The sequence below is a fragment of the Leptopilina boulardi genome, unplaced genomic scaffold, assembly GCF_019393585.1.
Source record: "Leptopilina boulardi isolate dan_hultmark-lab unplaced genomic scaffold, ZJU_Lbou_2.1 LbouV2_24, whole genome shotgun sequence".
Lineage (NCBI taxonomy): Eukaryota > Metazoa > Arthropoda > Insecta > Hymenoptera > Figitidae > Leptopilina > Leptopilina boulardi.
Genome location: NW_026137796.1, coordinates 37,157 through 54,684, shown reverse-complemented (window position 1 = coordinate 54,684; position 17,528 = coordinate 37,157). Strand labels below are relative to the sequence as shown.

Genomic DNA, 17,528 nt, shown 5'->3' with positions numbered 1-17,528 from the left:
TCTTTCGATGGATTTTTTGCGTAAAGATGTAAACAGTTTTACCAACCTTTCATTTGCATGAATTCTTTCTACATGTCGTGCGAAATTCATTTGCATAATATTGCAGAAATAGCAATAGTGACCCTTCGACTTGCCACTTTTTCCCAGTGACATTGGAACTTTTAATCCAGTTGCTGGTATTGCTGATTTTCCTGGTCTTGCAAATGTTGAAGAAAAGCTTGAAGTATTTAAATTGGATCCTTCAGCAGAAGTTCTGTCTGTGGTAGTATTTTTAACATTTTTATCATCTCTGTCATTTGTATCACTGCATTCATCTTCATCAGATGAGAGCTCTTCATTATTTGGTAAATAATCTGTATCGTGGAGATCTTCTTCGTCCTCTTCATCTTCTGGTAATGGAATTACATCCTGAATTTCATTGTTCTCATCTCCATTCGAACATTTTTCTGCTTGAGGCAATTTTTCTGTGACCAATGCACACATATCATTCGTTTCAGAAACAGGTAAAAGAACTTCGATACCTGTTTCATTGTGGCTTGCTACAACATTCGATAATGCCAATTCTTTATTAAGATCATTAATATCAAGTTGGAATACATCCTGCAGGTCATTGTCCTCGCCATTGCTAAAATAATTTTCCGTGTTAGATAATCTATCTTTAATAAATGTACTTATATTATTAGTTACAGAAACTGATGAAAGATCTTCGTTAACTTTATCACTGTTGCTTGCCTAAGCATCTAGTAATGTAAATTTTTTTCCAAGATTTTTAATATCATAAAGTGGATCTCCTGGTTGGAGTATAACCATTTCAACAATTTTGGGCATCTGAGGCTTTGGAGTTATTGTGTAAGTCTCGTTTATATTGTTTTCGTTAATCGTGGAACTGTTTGTCGAGAATTCTGTAAATTTAGAGCTATCAATCGGGTTACAATCAATATTTAGTGAATTACACTCTGGATTATTATTATTATTATTAACATCTATATAATTTAACCCTTTTTCTAAGTCATCGATCATGATATCTGTCAGCTTCTGTTCTAGGATTATGAATTCATATTCATTAATATTTACAATTTCTTTGGAATCACTTGAAGATAAATTACAAGTTTGGGGTAATACAAAATCGTTGTTGTCGTTAGTGAAAACTGCTTCTTCAGGAACTAAATCAACTGATATTTGACGTTCAGAAGGGTTCTGTTCGGTGGAGACAATTGAAGTAACTTCATTACTAACCTTTTCATTCACGTAATCTATTTTCTTGGGAAGGTTAGTTTTAATTATTGTACCCGTTTCTTGACTTCTTCTGTTTTTCATTTCTATCATTGGTGCCAAACAATCTTGGTTCAATATCATATGTGATCGAAGTTGTATATCTTTAAATTCTTCATAGCGAGGAGTGGAAGTATCAGAATAAGGATTAATTAATTGATTTGAACTGTCCAAGGAGTTTTTGAGCCAACTATCCCCCAGTAGATCCATAATCTCAGTTGCTCCACTTCGGGCAGCGCTGGTGCAATTTGATTCGTTTTCTGTGTTAGACAATCTTTCCAAGGCGACAAATGATTCTCTTAGATGTTTTGACGCTTCAATTGAAACTAAAAAAATAATATTTTACTTGAATAAGAAGCTACTTCTCGACAACGATTTTATGATTTTTTCGTTATTTTATTGATATTAGACAAGAAACTCTACTTGTTTGTAATCCTTCAAAAAGACATTCTTGTGTAAATAAAATTAAATGTTGAGGACACATTGAATCTAGAATTAAAACGTTGAACATAGAAAAGGAATCAACTCGAAAAAGCGTTAGTGTCATTTTCACATAGTGAAAATGACTGTTACGGTTTTCAAAGTTGAGCCCTTTTCGAAATTGACGATTCAGTCATTGAAATAAAGAATAGCCAATCATCACTCCGTTTATTCTAGTGATAACTATTTTATACCGAATTTAGCATAAGATATCGGCAAAACAAAACTACCACGCGGAATTATTAGAGCTCTGCTAAAATCTTACAACTCGATACTTCAAGCTTGAACTAGATTTTTCAATTTTTTGTACACCTGTACCAATTATTATTTTTTACTGAGTAATACGTACCATTAATATTTTCATCTTCTTTTGATATTTTCATTGGTGTAGAATGTTTATTACTGTTTATTTGAAAGCTTCCAAATGAATTGAGGGTTTTATTAATGCTATTGTTTTCTAACTTATCTAATTTTACGTATGCATCTTTTAGGTGTATCAATTGATCTTTTGAAACTGAAAAGCAAAACAACTTACATAACAACATTTCAAAAATACGTTTCCGTCATTTTTAAATAACAATAATGATGATAATAATAATAATTATCTCGTCTTGTGAAAAGTCTATGCTTCGTAATTATATAAACTTCTAATTAATAATATTTCACAAATATTTTTTTCAGGCATTTTAATAAAAATATTTCTGAACGGAAAACTTTTTTTAGAAATTGGTGTGAGAAAAGAATAATAGTCAAAACACGGTCTCATGAGATTAGTAGGGAATTTAGTGACGATAATTTTAAAATAGTTATTTAATTTAAATTCAAATTCTGATTTGTAGATTGATTTAAAGTATAAACAGAACTAAACATTTCGTTATCGTGCATTGTAAGTAACTTTTTCTCAAAATTACGTTTTTTAAAGCTTCTTTTCTCTTGAGAAATATTCAGAAACTTTAGCTAAACTCAAAAAAATCACTCCTCGCAAGTTTCTAAACTCATTAATTTCGAATCCAACGACATGTAATATAAAGATTGAAGAAAAAATAATTTTTTTTCCCCAACTTCACTCCTTCAGTTAAGAAAATGTTATCGTCTAAACAACATAAATTTGAAGAACTGCTGCATTCTTACGAATAAAGAAATAATAATAGTCCAATGTCTTTCTTACAGATTTAACCAATAATTAAAGTGTTAATTAAAAACCCTACCGATGGTTGTCCGCTACCAAGTACCTTTTACATTCTTGGTAAGCTTTCTTATGGTAGTGAGTCTTTTTTACTAAAGGACATGCAAAAACAAAGATGTAAGGTAAGGAAAAAAAGATATGAAAATAAAAAATTAAATTAGGACGTTTACGGTGACGGGCAAGGATAACCCAGTGCCGGATTTGCTGAAAGTGAGTAAGTTGGCTTCCCAACGTCGAAATCAAGTGCCAACAGTTCTGCAGTATTGCACGCCTTGGGTGCTGTAATATTCAATGGCACAAGGAAGATGGACTATGGGGCACCTAGTTTTTTAAGATTCAGCAGTTCCGTTTGGAAAGGCTTGGAAATAGCAAAGGAGATCACCAAGATGGTAAAGTTTTGCGAAGTCCATAAGAATGTCAACATGACTATTAAGGATGGACTAAAAATTCTTTCGGATCTTGTCAGTAAGGCAAAGATAAAGCACGCTTTAGCAAATAATGGTAATAGCAATATATTCTACTATATGTAATGTGGCAGTGAACCGAGAAGAGCGAAAAAGGAAAAGAGAGTGTAACCATGATAAGCGGCTTCCGCGTGCAGTCATAGAAACGCAGAAACGAAGAAAAAACTCTGTCAGTCTGAAAAGGATAGGAATGACGTATGCCGGCGTACTGAGCAAACTTCGGAAGGCAGTGAATCTGGGCGTCAGTCAGACGCGGGTGATAGGCGCAAGGCTTGCAGGCCTTGCTCCTTATCAAAATCGGAGAATACTACAATAAGGAGGCATTCACAGCTAAGAACACTAAAACGGTTGGTAGCATGAGGAAGGTGCCTTACAGAGGAAAAAGAGGCGTACGGACAGATAAGAAGAGTTTGTAAGGCAGCAGACAGATCGATTGCTCTCTTGAAGTGTTGTAAAGTCGATCATTTTGTTACGGTGACTGCTATTTTTTTAAAACGGCTAAACCGACCGGGCGGACATTTTCAGGGGTTCTTTATACATACCATAGCAAGTCTGTGAATGAAGAAATTTTAATTTAAACCAAAGTTAATATTTTTTTTGTTAAATAACGAAATTTGAAAGCCTTAAAATCACGATTTTTGAGGAAAAATCATTGCCATTTCTCGAAATTTTTTTTAATCCTTCGTTCACGCACGAGGTAATATAATATGCTAAAGAAATTCCCATTGTTTATTAATTTTAGTTAAACTCTGTCTCATTTATGGCAGTCACCGCATGCAATCATCAAAAAAGGAGTTTTAATGCATGGTTTACAGTTTTCACAATTATTAATATTTTTCAATATAAATTTACATACAAGTACATCGAACTATGTACTATTCGATAAAATAAACATCGTTTTCGAAAATATTTTAAACGACGCCTAAAATTTTCTTTGAAAATTCCTCTTTTTGACGCTCATAAAGGTATTATAACCCCTTAAGGAAACTTTTCTTAAAGCTTTTTTAGCAACTATGCTGTCCCCACTTACAACAAATTTTATAACGTTTTCAAAATCTTTGGGTAAATGGAGACAGACAGTTTCATGCGTTTAAAGCTTATCTAAATTTTTTTTGCTGCATAAAATTAATCATGGGAATGTAAATAACAACTTAAAAAAATATAAAGCCGCAAATATTACTTTTTAAAGGAAAAAACTTACGTAATTTGTGAAAAATAGATTTTGTCCCCATTTACCCCTACTGACCCTACATCTTATAATAGTTATAAATTCGGACAAAAATGTGTAACCGAAGAAGATTCATAAAACCGTAAATTCCTTTTTTTAAATTACTTTCTTTTCTTTCTACTAAATTTTTGATTCAAACTTTTTGAGAATTCTATAAAAAAAAGTTATTACTGTCAAGATTGATAATTCCATTTTTTAATCATTTTAATTAAAAGTATTCCCTACAACAATTAATTGTAAAGAATGTAATGGAAATCTTCAAAAATTTAAATACATTATTGACAGAAATCTTTGCAAAAAATTAATAATTTCTTAGTACTTTTGACAAAATTTTTAAACTTTCCCCTCACCAATTTCACTTTCCCTCATTTCCTAGAAAAGAAAACTAGTTCAGTTGAATTGAAATGAATACACCATGGGCTTCAGTAAATCCCGCTAAGTGACAAATTCGAATTGGACCTTTCTAAAAAAGTTAATTCATTTCAATTCATCAGAATTAGTTTTTTACTGGGTTCTCTGATTTGTGGAAATTATGCTTTCAATACTATTATTAAAATGAAAAAATGTCCAACCATAACCCTATTTTTCTAATAACAACTATGGCTCAACTCTTATACATTTTATTGATCTTTAACAACAAAAAGATATATTTTTATTGTAAAATCATATGTATTTATTACACAAAATTGGAGGTAATACGTACCATTCATATTTACATCTTCTTTTGATCTTTGAAGTGGTGTAGAATGTTTACTACTGTTCAATTCCAAGCTTTGAAATGAATTAACCGTTTTATTTAGCCAACTGTTTTCTGATTTTAGGCTTTTACTATCATTACTACGTCTACAATATGAAGTAGTAATTTCTGACTTATCTAATTTTACGTATAGATCCTTTAAAAGTATTGTCTGTTCCTTTGAAACTGAAAAACAAAATAAATTAGGTTGAATTGAATTAAAAGTTAAAAATTTAAGAGGAACCTTGTTTGTCTTTCATTTCACATTTGATCATAAATTATAGATATGTCATTTTCCAAATTTTTATTTATTATACCCAATTGCATAAATTCTTTCTATCTGGTTTAAGGACATTTTGAAAAGTCGTGAAACTTTTATCATAGTATTATTAATTCAGGCTGTATGGTATAAATATTGCTTGCATATTCTTAAACTATAACGGTAATAAGTCTTATTTTTTCCAATATATAATTCTTTATATATTAATCGACATATATGTCGACATTATATAACTTTCAAAATCGTAATCTTAGTTTGCGTTTTCATATCAATAAACATGTGACTTTTAAAAAAACGGGGAAGGTTTCTCCTCCCCTTATTGTTAATTAAAAATTTAAATATATAGTCAATGTTTTTAATTTTATATTGTTTGAAGGATTTTTTAAATTTTATGTGTGTTATGACTTATAATTATATATTAAAGATAGGAAAGTTTCAACACGTGATTGGTGAGTTTTGAGGTTAACTTCTTATGATATTGTATGGAAGTGTGACATGTATATTTATATTTTGTATACATTTTCAGATTTAACTCTGAAGAGGCTCCGCGTTGTGGAGCGAAAGCTTAGAAAAATTAAATAAATGATTTTTTGTAAATGATCAGAAGAAAAACACTTTTTTAACATCTTTTTACTACAACTGAGTCAAACTGATCAACAATCTTACATCCTTTATATTTTTTATATATTAATGGTTGTAAATTTTAATATTCGTTAAATAAAATCTGTTTGCAAAATAAAAATATTTTATATCATATTTGATGACGATAACTGATGCACTTGAATGACAAAGCCTAATGTTTTACTGTTCATCAGATAAAAACTTTTTTTCAAATAAAAATATTTTGCATTTTAAATGTAGCTGACAGTAACTAAGGCAAATAAGAGACAACCGCTGAACCAATCAGTGAGAGAGCACTAGACGGTAACTAACGCACACATATGACAATTACTAACGCAATTGCATACTTTGATCAATAATTTAGAAATAAATATTAACTGTAATTCAATATCATAAAAATTAAAAACAATAACTCTTCTAGGAAATCTATTTTAAACAATAAAATTTGTTTTACTTCCTAGTAAGAAAAGAATTTTTGAGATAGCAATTTAGAAGATTGAGCAAGTCGTCTACTCAATTGTCTAAACGACATTTTGACAATTGGTCCGATCATCAGAAATATTTTTCATTGTTTAAAAACAAAATAAGAAATTAAAAAAATTCTAAACAACTTGAATAACGTCATATATAAATTTGAAAACGGTAAATAAAATTTGTAAAAAAATTTTATTAGTATTATTAATTAATAATTTTAGTGAAATCATTTTTAGTTTTAGTGAAAAAATGTTTATAAACATCACAATCTGGCCTAGTTAGATCTCCAGACCTCAGATCAAATATAAGGCACAACAAAGTACTTTTACAGAATTTAAATTACAAGAAATATCTTAAAAATCTGTTTATTTTCAATTATTGTAATTAGTTTATAAACTTGTCGATATTATCAACTTTGTTATTAAAGAATCAGTAAATTTTATTAACTTTTACATAAGCATAGCAAAGTAATTACTTGCAAGCGTTAACGTGCAATTTTCTTGAATAATGATCTTCTTTCAGAGATACTATGTAATTTTTACAAAAATTTCTGTTTTGGTCATTCTCAATTTCAACCTTAGATTAAGAATTAGCATTCAAAAAACCAAAAGAACCAAATTTAAGGGTCACGTAGCTTTCGATATTATCGATCTGACAGTATAATTCAATACGAAATTCAGCGTAATTGTTGACTCTAATGAACTAGAATCGATAACAACAATTCGATTTAATCTTCTCCCTCCTTGCGTTGTTACAACTGCAGCAAATATGGCCATTTTGCCGAGGTTGGTGTGAAAATGCTAGTCAGTGTTTTAAAAAATATTACGTACGGGTTCAACGTTGGGGCGGAAACTTGTATAAGGACATTGGACACACTTCTGGATACAGAGAGTCCCATCAGTTTTACAAAAAAGAGTCAACTGCCTGTTGAAAGTGTGCAGTTGTGTGATTTCGACTTACTTCCTAACTACTCAGGAATAAACAGCACCGAGTTGTTCACATCAACAACGGGTTTACATCAACGAGGGTAAGATTAAATAATGTTGAACGTGTTGTCAATATTTTTGCAGTTCCCGAGAGCACAATGTGGGTCGTGATATTGTAAATAAATTTAATTTGGGTTTGTTGGCTTTGCCAAAGATTGAGGCTAAGACAATCAGGGAGATTTTTGCAATTGCAACAGATATTTATAGATATTTACAACATTTACAGATAAATTCGGAAATCTATATAAAAGATCAATTTGAACTAAAAAAATATTTGCTTCTGAATATGTAAATAACACAGCCCCACAAAAAAAAAAGTGTCGTGCGCGGCAGACCAGACTAGTCATTTCCTATGTATTTTGACGCGCTGAATACGAATCCGAAGTCCGTTTTGCTCCATCACGTCAGGATTTTTTTCTAACCTCCAAATACCTGTCGGATTTTGAGAGGTAGGCTATTTTTTTAAAAATTGATGGATTTACTTCAAAATTGGTATCTAGGGGTTTTTTGGGTCGCTGATGACGAATTTGAAGTTAGATTTTCAAAATTCAAAATGGCGGCTCCAATATGGCGGACGAATTTGATAAAAATTGGTGGATTTACTTCAAACTTGGTATCTAGGGGTTTTTTGGGTCGCTGATTACGAATCTAAAGTTAGATTTTCAAAATTTAAAATGGTGGCTCCAATATGGCGGATTATATCGACCCTTCAAAGATGATAATTCCGCCCTTACACACGAAACTAGGAGCAATTAAACAGTTTGTCAAAGCCTTAGATAAAAAAGGAAACTGTTTCAAATACCTGGAACAAACGTTTCCAGAAATCTCTGATGCGATACTAAAAGAAGGGGTTTTCGACGGACCACTTATTCGCAAATTGTTAAAAGATGAGCAATTTATCACCAAGACGAATAAAAAGGAAAAAGCCGCATGGCTTAGTTTCAAAGCAGTTGTCGAAAATTTTCTGGGTAATCACAAGAGTGAAAATTGGGAGCAAATAGTTAGTGATATGATTAAAAACTTTGGTAAGTTAGGATGCTTAATGAGCATAAAGTTGCATTACTTAGACTCGCATCGGGATCAATTCCCTAAAAATTTGGGAGATTACAGTGAAGAACAAGAAGAACGATTCCATCAAGATCTTAAAGAATTTGAGCGTCTTTATCAAGGAAGATGGGATGTAAATATGATGGCCGACTACTGTTGGATGCTGAAAAGGGATATTGTACCTGGAGGCACCAATTTGAAAAGAAAACCATTACACAGATCCTTTGAGGACAAAATAGTGCGCTACCATAAAAAGACGTGAATACCTTACTTATGTATATAAGAATTTCCATTTCTAGTTTTGAAAATCTAACTTCAGATTCGTAATCAGCGACCCAAAAAACCCCTAGATACCAAGTTTGAAGTAAATCCATCAATTTTTACAAAACTCGTCCGCCATATTGGAGCCGCCATTTTGAATTTTGAAAATATAACTTCAAATTCGTCATCAGCGACCTAAAAAACCCCTAGATACCAATTTTGAAGTAAATCCATCAATTTTTTAAAAAAATAGCCTACCTCTGAAAATCCGACTAGTCTGGTCTGCCGCGCACGACACTTTTTTTTTGTGGGGCTGTGTTATTAAAATTTAAACAAAATATAAAACTTAACAAAATAAGTCTTGTAATGTAATTTTACAATAAAATGATTTTAAAAATTAGAAAATTTCATTTAAATTAAAAACATTTCTATAATATCATAAAACATTCAAAAAAAATTGTTTTTTGATATTTACGCTGTAAATATTTAAAAACCTATTATTCGGTTAAATTTTTTGAAAAGGATTGTTATTGGTGCATTTCATATAGTCAACTTCATTTAAGGTATCACATCGGCACTAATCGGAGTCAAAAGTTTGTAGCTCGCATTACTACTTCCCGCACTATTGGCGATTCAAACAGCTACACTAGCGCCACAGTTGAACTAACTTAGGCGTGACTCGCTCTGTAGCACTCCATGTGTTTTAAATTATTTTTTTTTATTTAACGCTTAAAAATTATTTTACAAACGCAATAAAAATATCAGAATAATTAAATAATTTGAAATAAACTGTCACAACAGAGACTGCTTTAGAGCGAGTCACGCCTAAGTTAGTTCAACTGTGGCGCTAGTGTAGCTGTTTGAATCGCCAATACTTTCGCCCTATACTCTCAGCCCATACTGTACCTACTTCCACAAATACACTCGTACACGTATACCCCACACTAGAAGCGATTAGAAGGAGTAGGAGGTTTGACAACGTCGCTATAAGTCTCGCTTTGACTACGGTGGATTTCTCTACTAGGGTTTCTCTCTCTAACTAATGTAACCATCCTGCGATGTTGCCACATCAAAGTGGCGGGTATGCTATATATTGCTAATGACGTCATGAAATAGAATTTTTAATTTATAATTACAAATAAACGGCACGGTAAATTATAAATTTCTTCGTATCTTTTAGTTCCAAATTTATTCGCGAATTCAACATTAGTTTTTGAAAAAAATTTATAGAAAACTTCTGATGATATTTATGAAAATGTACTTCTCCCCCATACATTAGTCCCGTCTCCCATGCAAAATAAGCAACTTTGATTACTAATATCTCTGGTTCCGTACGGCGAAAATTCTTCATATTTTGCAAATTTGTCAAGAATGATAATGAGAACATATGGGAAAATTTTCAAGAAAATTTATAGAAAACGGTTTTACCGATGTGATACCTTAATTATTTTATTAATATTTAACGAAATTTTTTGATAATCGCGCCACCTAATCCCGAATGAACTTTTGAAATATTTATTATTTTTTTATAAAAACTGTTAATATAAATCAAAAATGTTTTCATGTTTCTTAATAAAAAATGTATAGAGCTCAAACCTTAATATTTGAGCCAAACCGTAAAAATGAACAGCTGGCCCATATGTTACTTTTGCTGTAAGGTAAAAATGGACGCCATTTTCAAACAGTAGAACAAATGAATGGCTTTTTCACCCAGCCGTCAGATAACCTAAAAGCGCGACGTTTGTGCCTTTGGAATAAAAAATATCGTAAGTAGCATGGGTCCAATGGCTGTCTTTGGACCCTTGTTGCTTAATATACTATTATCTTATCACTTTTACTTAAACTCAAGTGCGCCAGGCAACCCCTGCGCCAAGTAGCTCCGGACTCCCCACCCTATTTGATTATTTGTCATATTATAATAAATAAAATTTTGAATTTATTTAATTGAATAGTATTCATTAAAAAATAATTGTTATTTTTACAGATAATAGTAATATTATATAAATATAATTGATATTAATTAATTATTAAATTAACAATAAATTATTTCAGAAGATATCTGATTAATAGATAATTCTATATATAACTTTTAAGGAGGAAATAGGTATAAAGTTTAAAAAAATTTAATTTTTGTCTCATATATCGGTTGTAAAACTAAAAATATAATCTGAAAATTTCAAACGAAAATTTTGAGCCGTTTAAATGTTATAAACAATTAAGTGTCCCTCGATAATGGGTAAGAACGCGCTAGGACAATAAACACGCCATATTAGAACGGCATTTTTTATTCTTAAAAAATGACCTTAGATTTGCAATCATCGAATCAGAAAGCATAGTATACAGTACTGTTTCAAGGATTTCGATTATTTCCGAATTGCATGATACAAAGTGTTATCCTTTTCTGGAACTTTTTTTAAACACGTTTTTCTCGAAACGACTTTTTTCGAAATTGTATGCACTCTAGCTTAAAAACATTTTAACCATTTAGCGTGTCGTTTCATAATATAAAACTGCTCTATTTGAACCGTAATCCTGAATAATATCTTTGTTTAATTTTGATTTTTTTTATAAAAAATAGTAGTAAAAAATGGTTACAAATCGTGTTTTTGGGACGCCTCCAAAAATTAGTGCAATTAATTTCAGATAAAAATTGTGATTTCTACAATATACACAAACCTCTGAGACGGATTTGTGACCTACAATGTGTGGCAGCAGATATTACTAATTTTCAAGGAAAATCTAAGGAAATTTTCAGAATGTACTCCTAAATATGTGTTAAAAAATTCTTAATAATCGCTGCAAAAAGCGGCCCTACACCTATTTTCCGCTTAAATTATTTATCATACTTGAAGGAAAAAAATTAGATTTTTGAATTTTAATGCTTTGCAAGTACATTCTTGTAAAAAATTAAATTTCACATTTTTTTCTACATAAATAATTAGAAATTATGAAATAATTCTTCATATTAATTTAAAAAAATATTAAAATCAATTTATGTTTAAAAATAAAATTTTTTAGCATTGTCAAAATATATTAGCAAGTATTTTCGTTTTTATTTTATTAAAAAATTTCCCAAAATTTTCTGAGATAACACGAGTTCAGGTAGAAAATGATAAAATCTTACGCTTCCAAAAAACTAGTATTTTCTTTAAATTTTGAAGTCAGTTATAAATGATAAGTTTTTTATTAAGAAAAAAGAGCAAAAAATTCCCTATAAGAATATATATGGGGTAAAATTCCTGTAGCGGACTAAGTGAAAAAAAGTTGAACGGATCAGGCTGTAACTTGCACATAGTTTACCCCTAGGGGTAGGTAATTTAACCACGAAGTATTGTTAGGTTTTTTCAAAAACTGTCGGTGAGAGAGAGGATTGAATTTTTTTGAAAAATTTAAACATTAAATTTTTGCAGACCCATGTGCGAAAACCAACATGGGCCAATATTGGCCAAGCATTGTCAAATCGGGCACCAAGTCTTGGCAGACAATATTGGGCCAACTTTTGTGGTGTTAACTGCGGTTGGACTTCGGCAGCCAAGTATCAGACGCCATTACTGGGCCAATCTTGTCTGCCATTAGTGGCCCAGTATTGTCAAAGTTTAAAAAAGTTTAAAAAGTTATAATAATTAATTAATTAACTAATTAATTCATTATACATTTATAATTCAAGTCCTGACAGAAAGCACAATTGTTTAAACATTTGAAAATTTGTAACGCTGGCGGGAACCGAACTCGCAACCTAACACACCGAAGTCTAACACGCTAACCACTACACTATACGCTGATATGGGAATTTTAACACAAAAATGTTTTGATAAGCTGCATTTGAGGAACATTTCAGCCGTTAATGCGCCATTACTGGGCCAATATTCGTTCCAACTTTGGAAAAAATGACTTTTCAAAATAAATTCAACATTTCAGCCGTCAATGAGCCAATAGTGACCCAGTAATGGGACAGAGTTCGTCTCAATTATGCAAAAGTAGAATTACCAAGTATTGGTGCCAATATATGCCCAGTAGTGTGACGGAGTTCGGCCCAATTATGGCAAATTGGAATAACTGAGATGCAGTGTCAATATTGGCCCAGTAATGGGACAGAGAAGGCCCAATAATGGCAAATTAGAATAATCGAGAAACGGTGACAATATTGTCCCAATAATGGGACGGAGTTCGACCCAATTATGGCATTTGGAGTAACTGAGACGCATTGCCAATATTGGCCCAGGAATGGGACAGAGTTCGGCCCAATAATGGCAAATTAGAGTAACCGAGAATTGGTGCCAATATTGGCCCAATAATGGGACGAATTGATCGCCAGTACTAGTCCAGTAACATTTGCCATACTTCGGCAGACATTACTTGGCCAATGTTGGGCCGTATTCTCAGTCTTGGCATTTCGCACATGGGGACTTGTAACTTTTAAGCAGAAAGAAAAAAATGTGTATTTTCACCACAAAAAATATTGAGATATCCTTTTTTTTATTTTTGAGGTATTAATTAATTAATTAATGTTAATAAAAAATGAATTATTTTAGAAAAAATTATAAATTTTTTTTTTAATTATAATTATTATACTTTATAAATAAAGTTATTGCAATCCTGAAGGTACCCAATGAAAGCTGACGTAATTCCGCATCCAACGAGCCCTATATGGACTATTTTGGATTAGAGGATTTTTTATAAACAATTGCCATGTTAGCCAATTGTTTATTAACAATCCCCTAACCCAAAGTACTTCATTTAGAGCTCGTTAGATGCGGAATTTTGTCAACTTTCATTTAGTAACGTCAGAATAATGATAACTTTATTTGTTTAGAAGATATCATTTTTTATTAACCTTAGTAGTTAATTAATTAACTAAAAATTGTAAATATTATATAAGTAGATAAAAATTTTATTGACATATATGTTTTCCAAATGTTTTTTGTGCTCGTTTGATTGGTGAAAAAAAAATTTCAAAAATTGACCCATTTTTATGAAAATCAAAATTCTTTTTTTATTTTTTTTAAGTTCGGTTCTTTTCATTTTTTTATTTTTTTTTATAACGCTAAAAATGTGTATTTTCACCACAAAAGATATTCAGATGTCCTTTTTTGTTATTTTTGAGATATTAGTTGATTAATTAATTAAGGTTAATAAAAAATGATATATTTTATAAAAAAATAAAGTTCTCGTAATTCTGACGTTACTAAAAGAAAGTTGACAAAATTCCTCATCCAACGAGCCCTATATAAAGAACATTGGGTAGTGGATTGTTAATAAACAATTGGCTAATATGGCAATTGTTTATAAAAAATCCTCTAATCCAAAATAGTCCATATAGGGCTCGTTGGATGCGGAATTACGTCAGCTTTCAATGGGTACCTTCAGAATTGCAATTACTTTCTGTATTTGTAAAATATTTAATTTTTTATTAACATTAATTAATTAATTAATATCTCGAAAATAACAAAAAAGGACATTTCAATATTTTTTGTAGTGAAAATACAAATTTTTGGCTTTCAAAAAAAAAAAAAAAAAAAGGACCGAACTTAAAAAATTTCCAAAAAATGTTTAATTTTCAAAAAAGGGTCAAAATTTGAATTTTTTGAATATTTTTTTGCACCATTTGAAAGAGCAGAAAAAAACCTTTCGAAAACATACAGGACAAATTTTTCTTCTTCTTTCTGTTTAAAAGTTACAAGTTTTCAAATATTCACTGTTTAAATTTTTCAAAAAAAAAAAAATTGCATTACGTCTTATTCAAGTTGACAATATATTCATCCTTCATACTAGGAAACATTAAAGATGGCTTTTTTAGTCATCACCAAAGAGTCCCTTAAATAAATAAAAAATATACCTCCTTCTGATTTTGTTGTTCTCAGCCAAGGATACTTCTTGATAATGGCTTTCCTCCTATCACCGTAATTCCACAAAAGTTCCGTTCCACGATCAATATCCTTTTTTGCTTTGAAGAAAACTGTAGGTACTTCATCGATAATTATTTTAAACGGTTCCAAATTAGGTTTTTTTGAATGATTAATTAACCTTGCTTTAAATGCAGTTTCTTTGGTGGCATCAATGAAAGCTTTTTTTCCTTGGAACGAAATATATAAGAGGAAGCACCCTAAATTATCGTTGGCATAAGAAATTTCACGATTTTGCATTTCTCTAACATCAGTTATCACCTCACCAACATATTCTATTACAATACTGCCTTTTTTAATAAGTTTTGTGGTGAAAAATGATCGATTCTTTTCTTTTGAAAATCGAACTTTGAAAAAACTTTCATCTAGACATTCCACGATAGCAGCAGACATTTCTAAAAACATATCAATTTGTACTTTTATACAGTAAACATTAAGAGATTCAAGTTGAAAAACATCCCAGGAGAAAAAAAATAATTTGACATAGTTGTTTCGTATTGAGAATACCACGTATGTACATATTATATATAATATTTTGGACGCCTTAAGAAAGAAGAATTACACAAATGCGAAAATAATTTTGTGCAACGGCCCAATTCCATTAATGCACTACACCGAATTCAGGATAATGTATTTCTTGTGAGAAACAGCTACACCAAATTATTTTTTTACTAAGTACCTAAAAATGTTCAAAGAAAACCTATATCCACGTGCGCATTGTGTGAATAAGAATAAAAAAGTGTAAATTAAAAAATGAAGATTAACTTGTAATATTATTGTTATAATGAGCAAATCTCTTAAACTTTCAACTTTTAACAACGAAAAATAAAGGAAAAAGATTTTACAGAACAATAAAGGAAAAATTAGTCATAAGCTAATATTATCATTAAAAATTGAGATAAATTATGAAATTGATTTCTGTACTTAAAATATATGTCATTATTATTAATAGCTTGGATTAGTTTAAAATGACCTGTAATATAGCTAAAAACTTATATTTTAACAAAGATTAAAGAGGCGATTAAGGATAAACTTCCGAAAACCCCCCCCCCCCCCTACCGATTTTAATGAAACTTGGTATACTTACGTAATTTCATGCGCTGATCACGAAAATGATAGTGAAAATTACCGCAAATTTCATTTTTATGGTGAAAACTATAAAAAACACCATAAAATTATGGTTTTTTGCGTTTAACTCGTAAAAAACGCAAAATTAAAAAAAATCGTTCTTACAAAAGTTGTAGAGCTTCTAAAAATGAACATTTTATGTCCTATACATTTTTTACCAAAAGTCATTAGTTTTCGAGAAAAATGCAAAATATTTAAAAACGGTGAAAATCACCAACTTCTAGCTATTATCCACAAGAGGCAGATGTCTTATGTGACGGACAATATCTTTTAATAAAAAACCTTCTACTCTTTGCTGTGCAGGGCTATTTCCAGGGGGGAGGGGGGGAAGACATCTTGGAGGAGGGGGGTCGGGGTGGGTTCCGTACCTTCCAGTACCATTAAGAATGTGAATTTGACTGTCTGTTTTGAAAGAGAGCAACGATACTAGGGAAGGCGGGCTTCGCCCGCCTCTGCATTCTTTGCTGTGCAGGGCTACTTCCAGGGGGGGAGGGGGGGAAGACATCTTGGAGGAGGGAAGTCGGGGTGGGTTCCGTACCTTCCAGTACCATTAAGAATGTGAATTTGACTGTCTGTTTTGAAAGAGAGCAACGATACTAGGGATGGCGCGCTTCGCCCGCCTCTGCATTCTTTGCTGTGCAGAGCTACTTCCAGGGGAGGGGGGGAAGACATCTTATATATTATATATACATAATATATGTATAATATAATATAATATCATAATAATATAATATTCAAACGAATCAAATTTAATGTGCGATCTCTCAAAACTATCTTTATAGGAATTCCAGTTTCGTGGTATTAGTAATTTCTGTAGTGTGCTTTTCATGTTTCTGCATTTTTCTCGAAAACTAATAACTTTTGGTAAAAAATGTATAGGACATAAAATGTTCATTTTTAGAAGCTCTACAACTTTTGTAAGAACGATTTTTTTTAATTTTGCGTTTTTTACGAGTTAAACGCAAAAAACCATAATTTTATGGTGTTTTTTATAGTTTTCACCATAAAAATGAAATTTGCGGTAATTTTCACTATCATTTTCGTGATCAGCGCATGAAATTACGTAAGTATACCAAGTTTCATTAAAATCGGAAGGGGGGGGTTTTCCGAAGTGCACCCAAAAATAATTTATTCCTTTTTCAGTATACTGAATTACACAATGTTTATGATAAATAATTAAAAAACAATTTTTATTTAACACTAAAAATTATCAAATTATTTACCTAAAAACATATATTTTTTATAATTTGTTGATTAATAAAAACAACAACAAATATTTTTTAGGCAAAAAATTGTAAAAAAATTCGGTTTAAAAAATAATTTTTTAAAAATATATTTTATCATAAACGTTACGTACTACAGCTTCGTTTTCATTTCTGACAACAAAAGGAATGATATATGACTCATTTTATTTTGATATTTCGCTTTACTGTATTTAAAATTTAACAATTTTTATGATTAT

General features: G+C 30.9%; 1 protein-coding gene across 1 annotated transcript; it reads right to left on the bottom strand.

Annotated features, from left to right (window-relative positions):
- Nucleotides 1-721: 721 nt before the first annotated feature.
- On the bottom strand, nucleotides 722-15,612 carry LOC127280363 (putative uncharacterized protein DDB_G0277255). The gene is made up of 4 exons (XM_051303315.1): nucleotides 14,872-15,612; nucleotides 5,334-5,552; nucleotides 2,102-2,266; nucleotides 722-1,598 (listed from the first exon to the last, which is right to left on the bottom strand). The coding sequence occupies exons 1-4, from the start codon at nucleotides 15,341-15,343 to the stop codon at nucleotides 733-735; spliced, it is 1,722 nt and encodes a 573-aa protein (XP_051159272.1). The 5' UTR covers nucleotides 15,344-15,612; the 3' UTR covers nucleotides 722-732.
- Nucleotides 15,613-17,528: the final 1,916 nt, after the last annotated feature.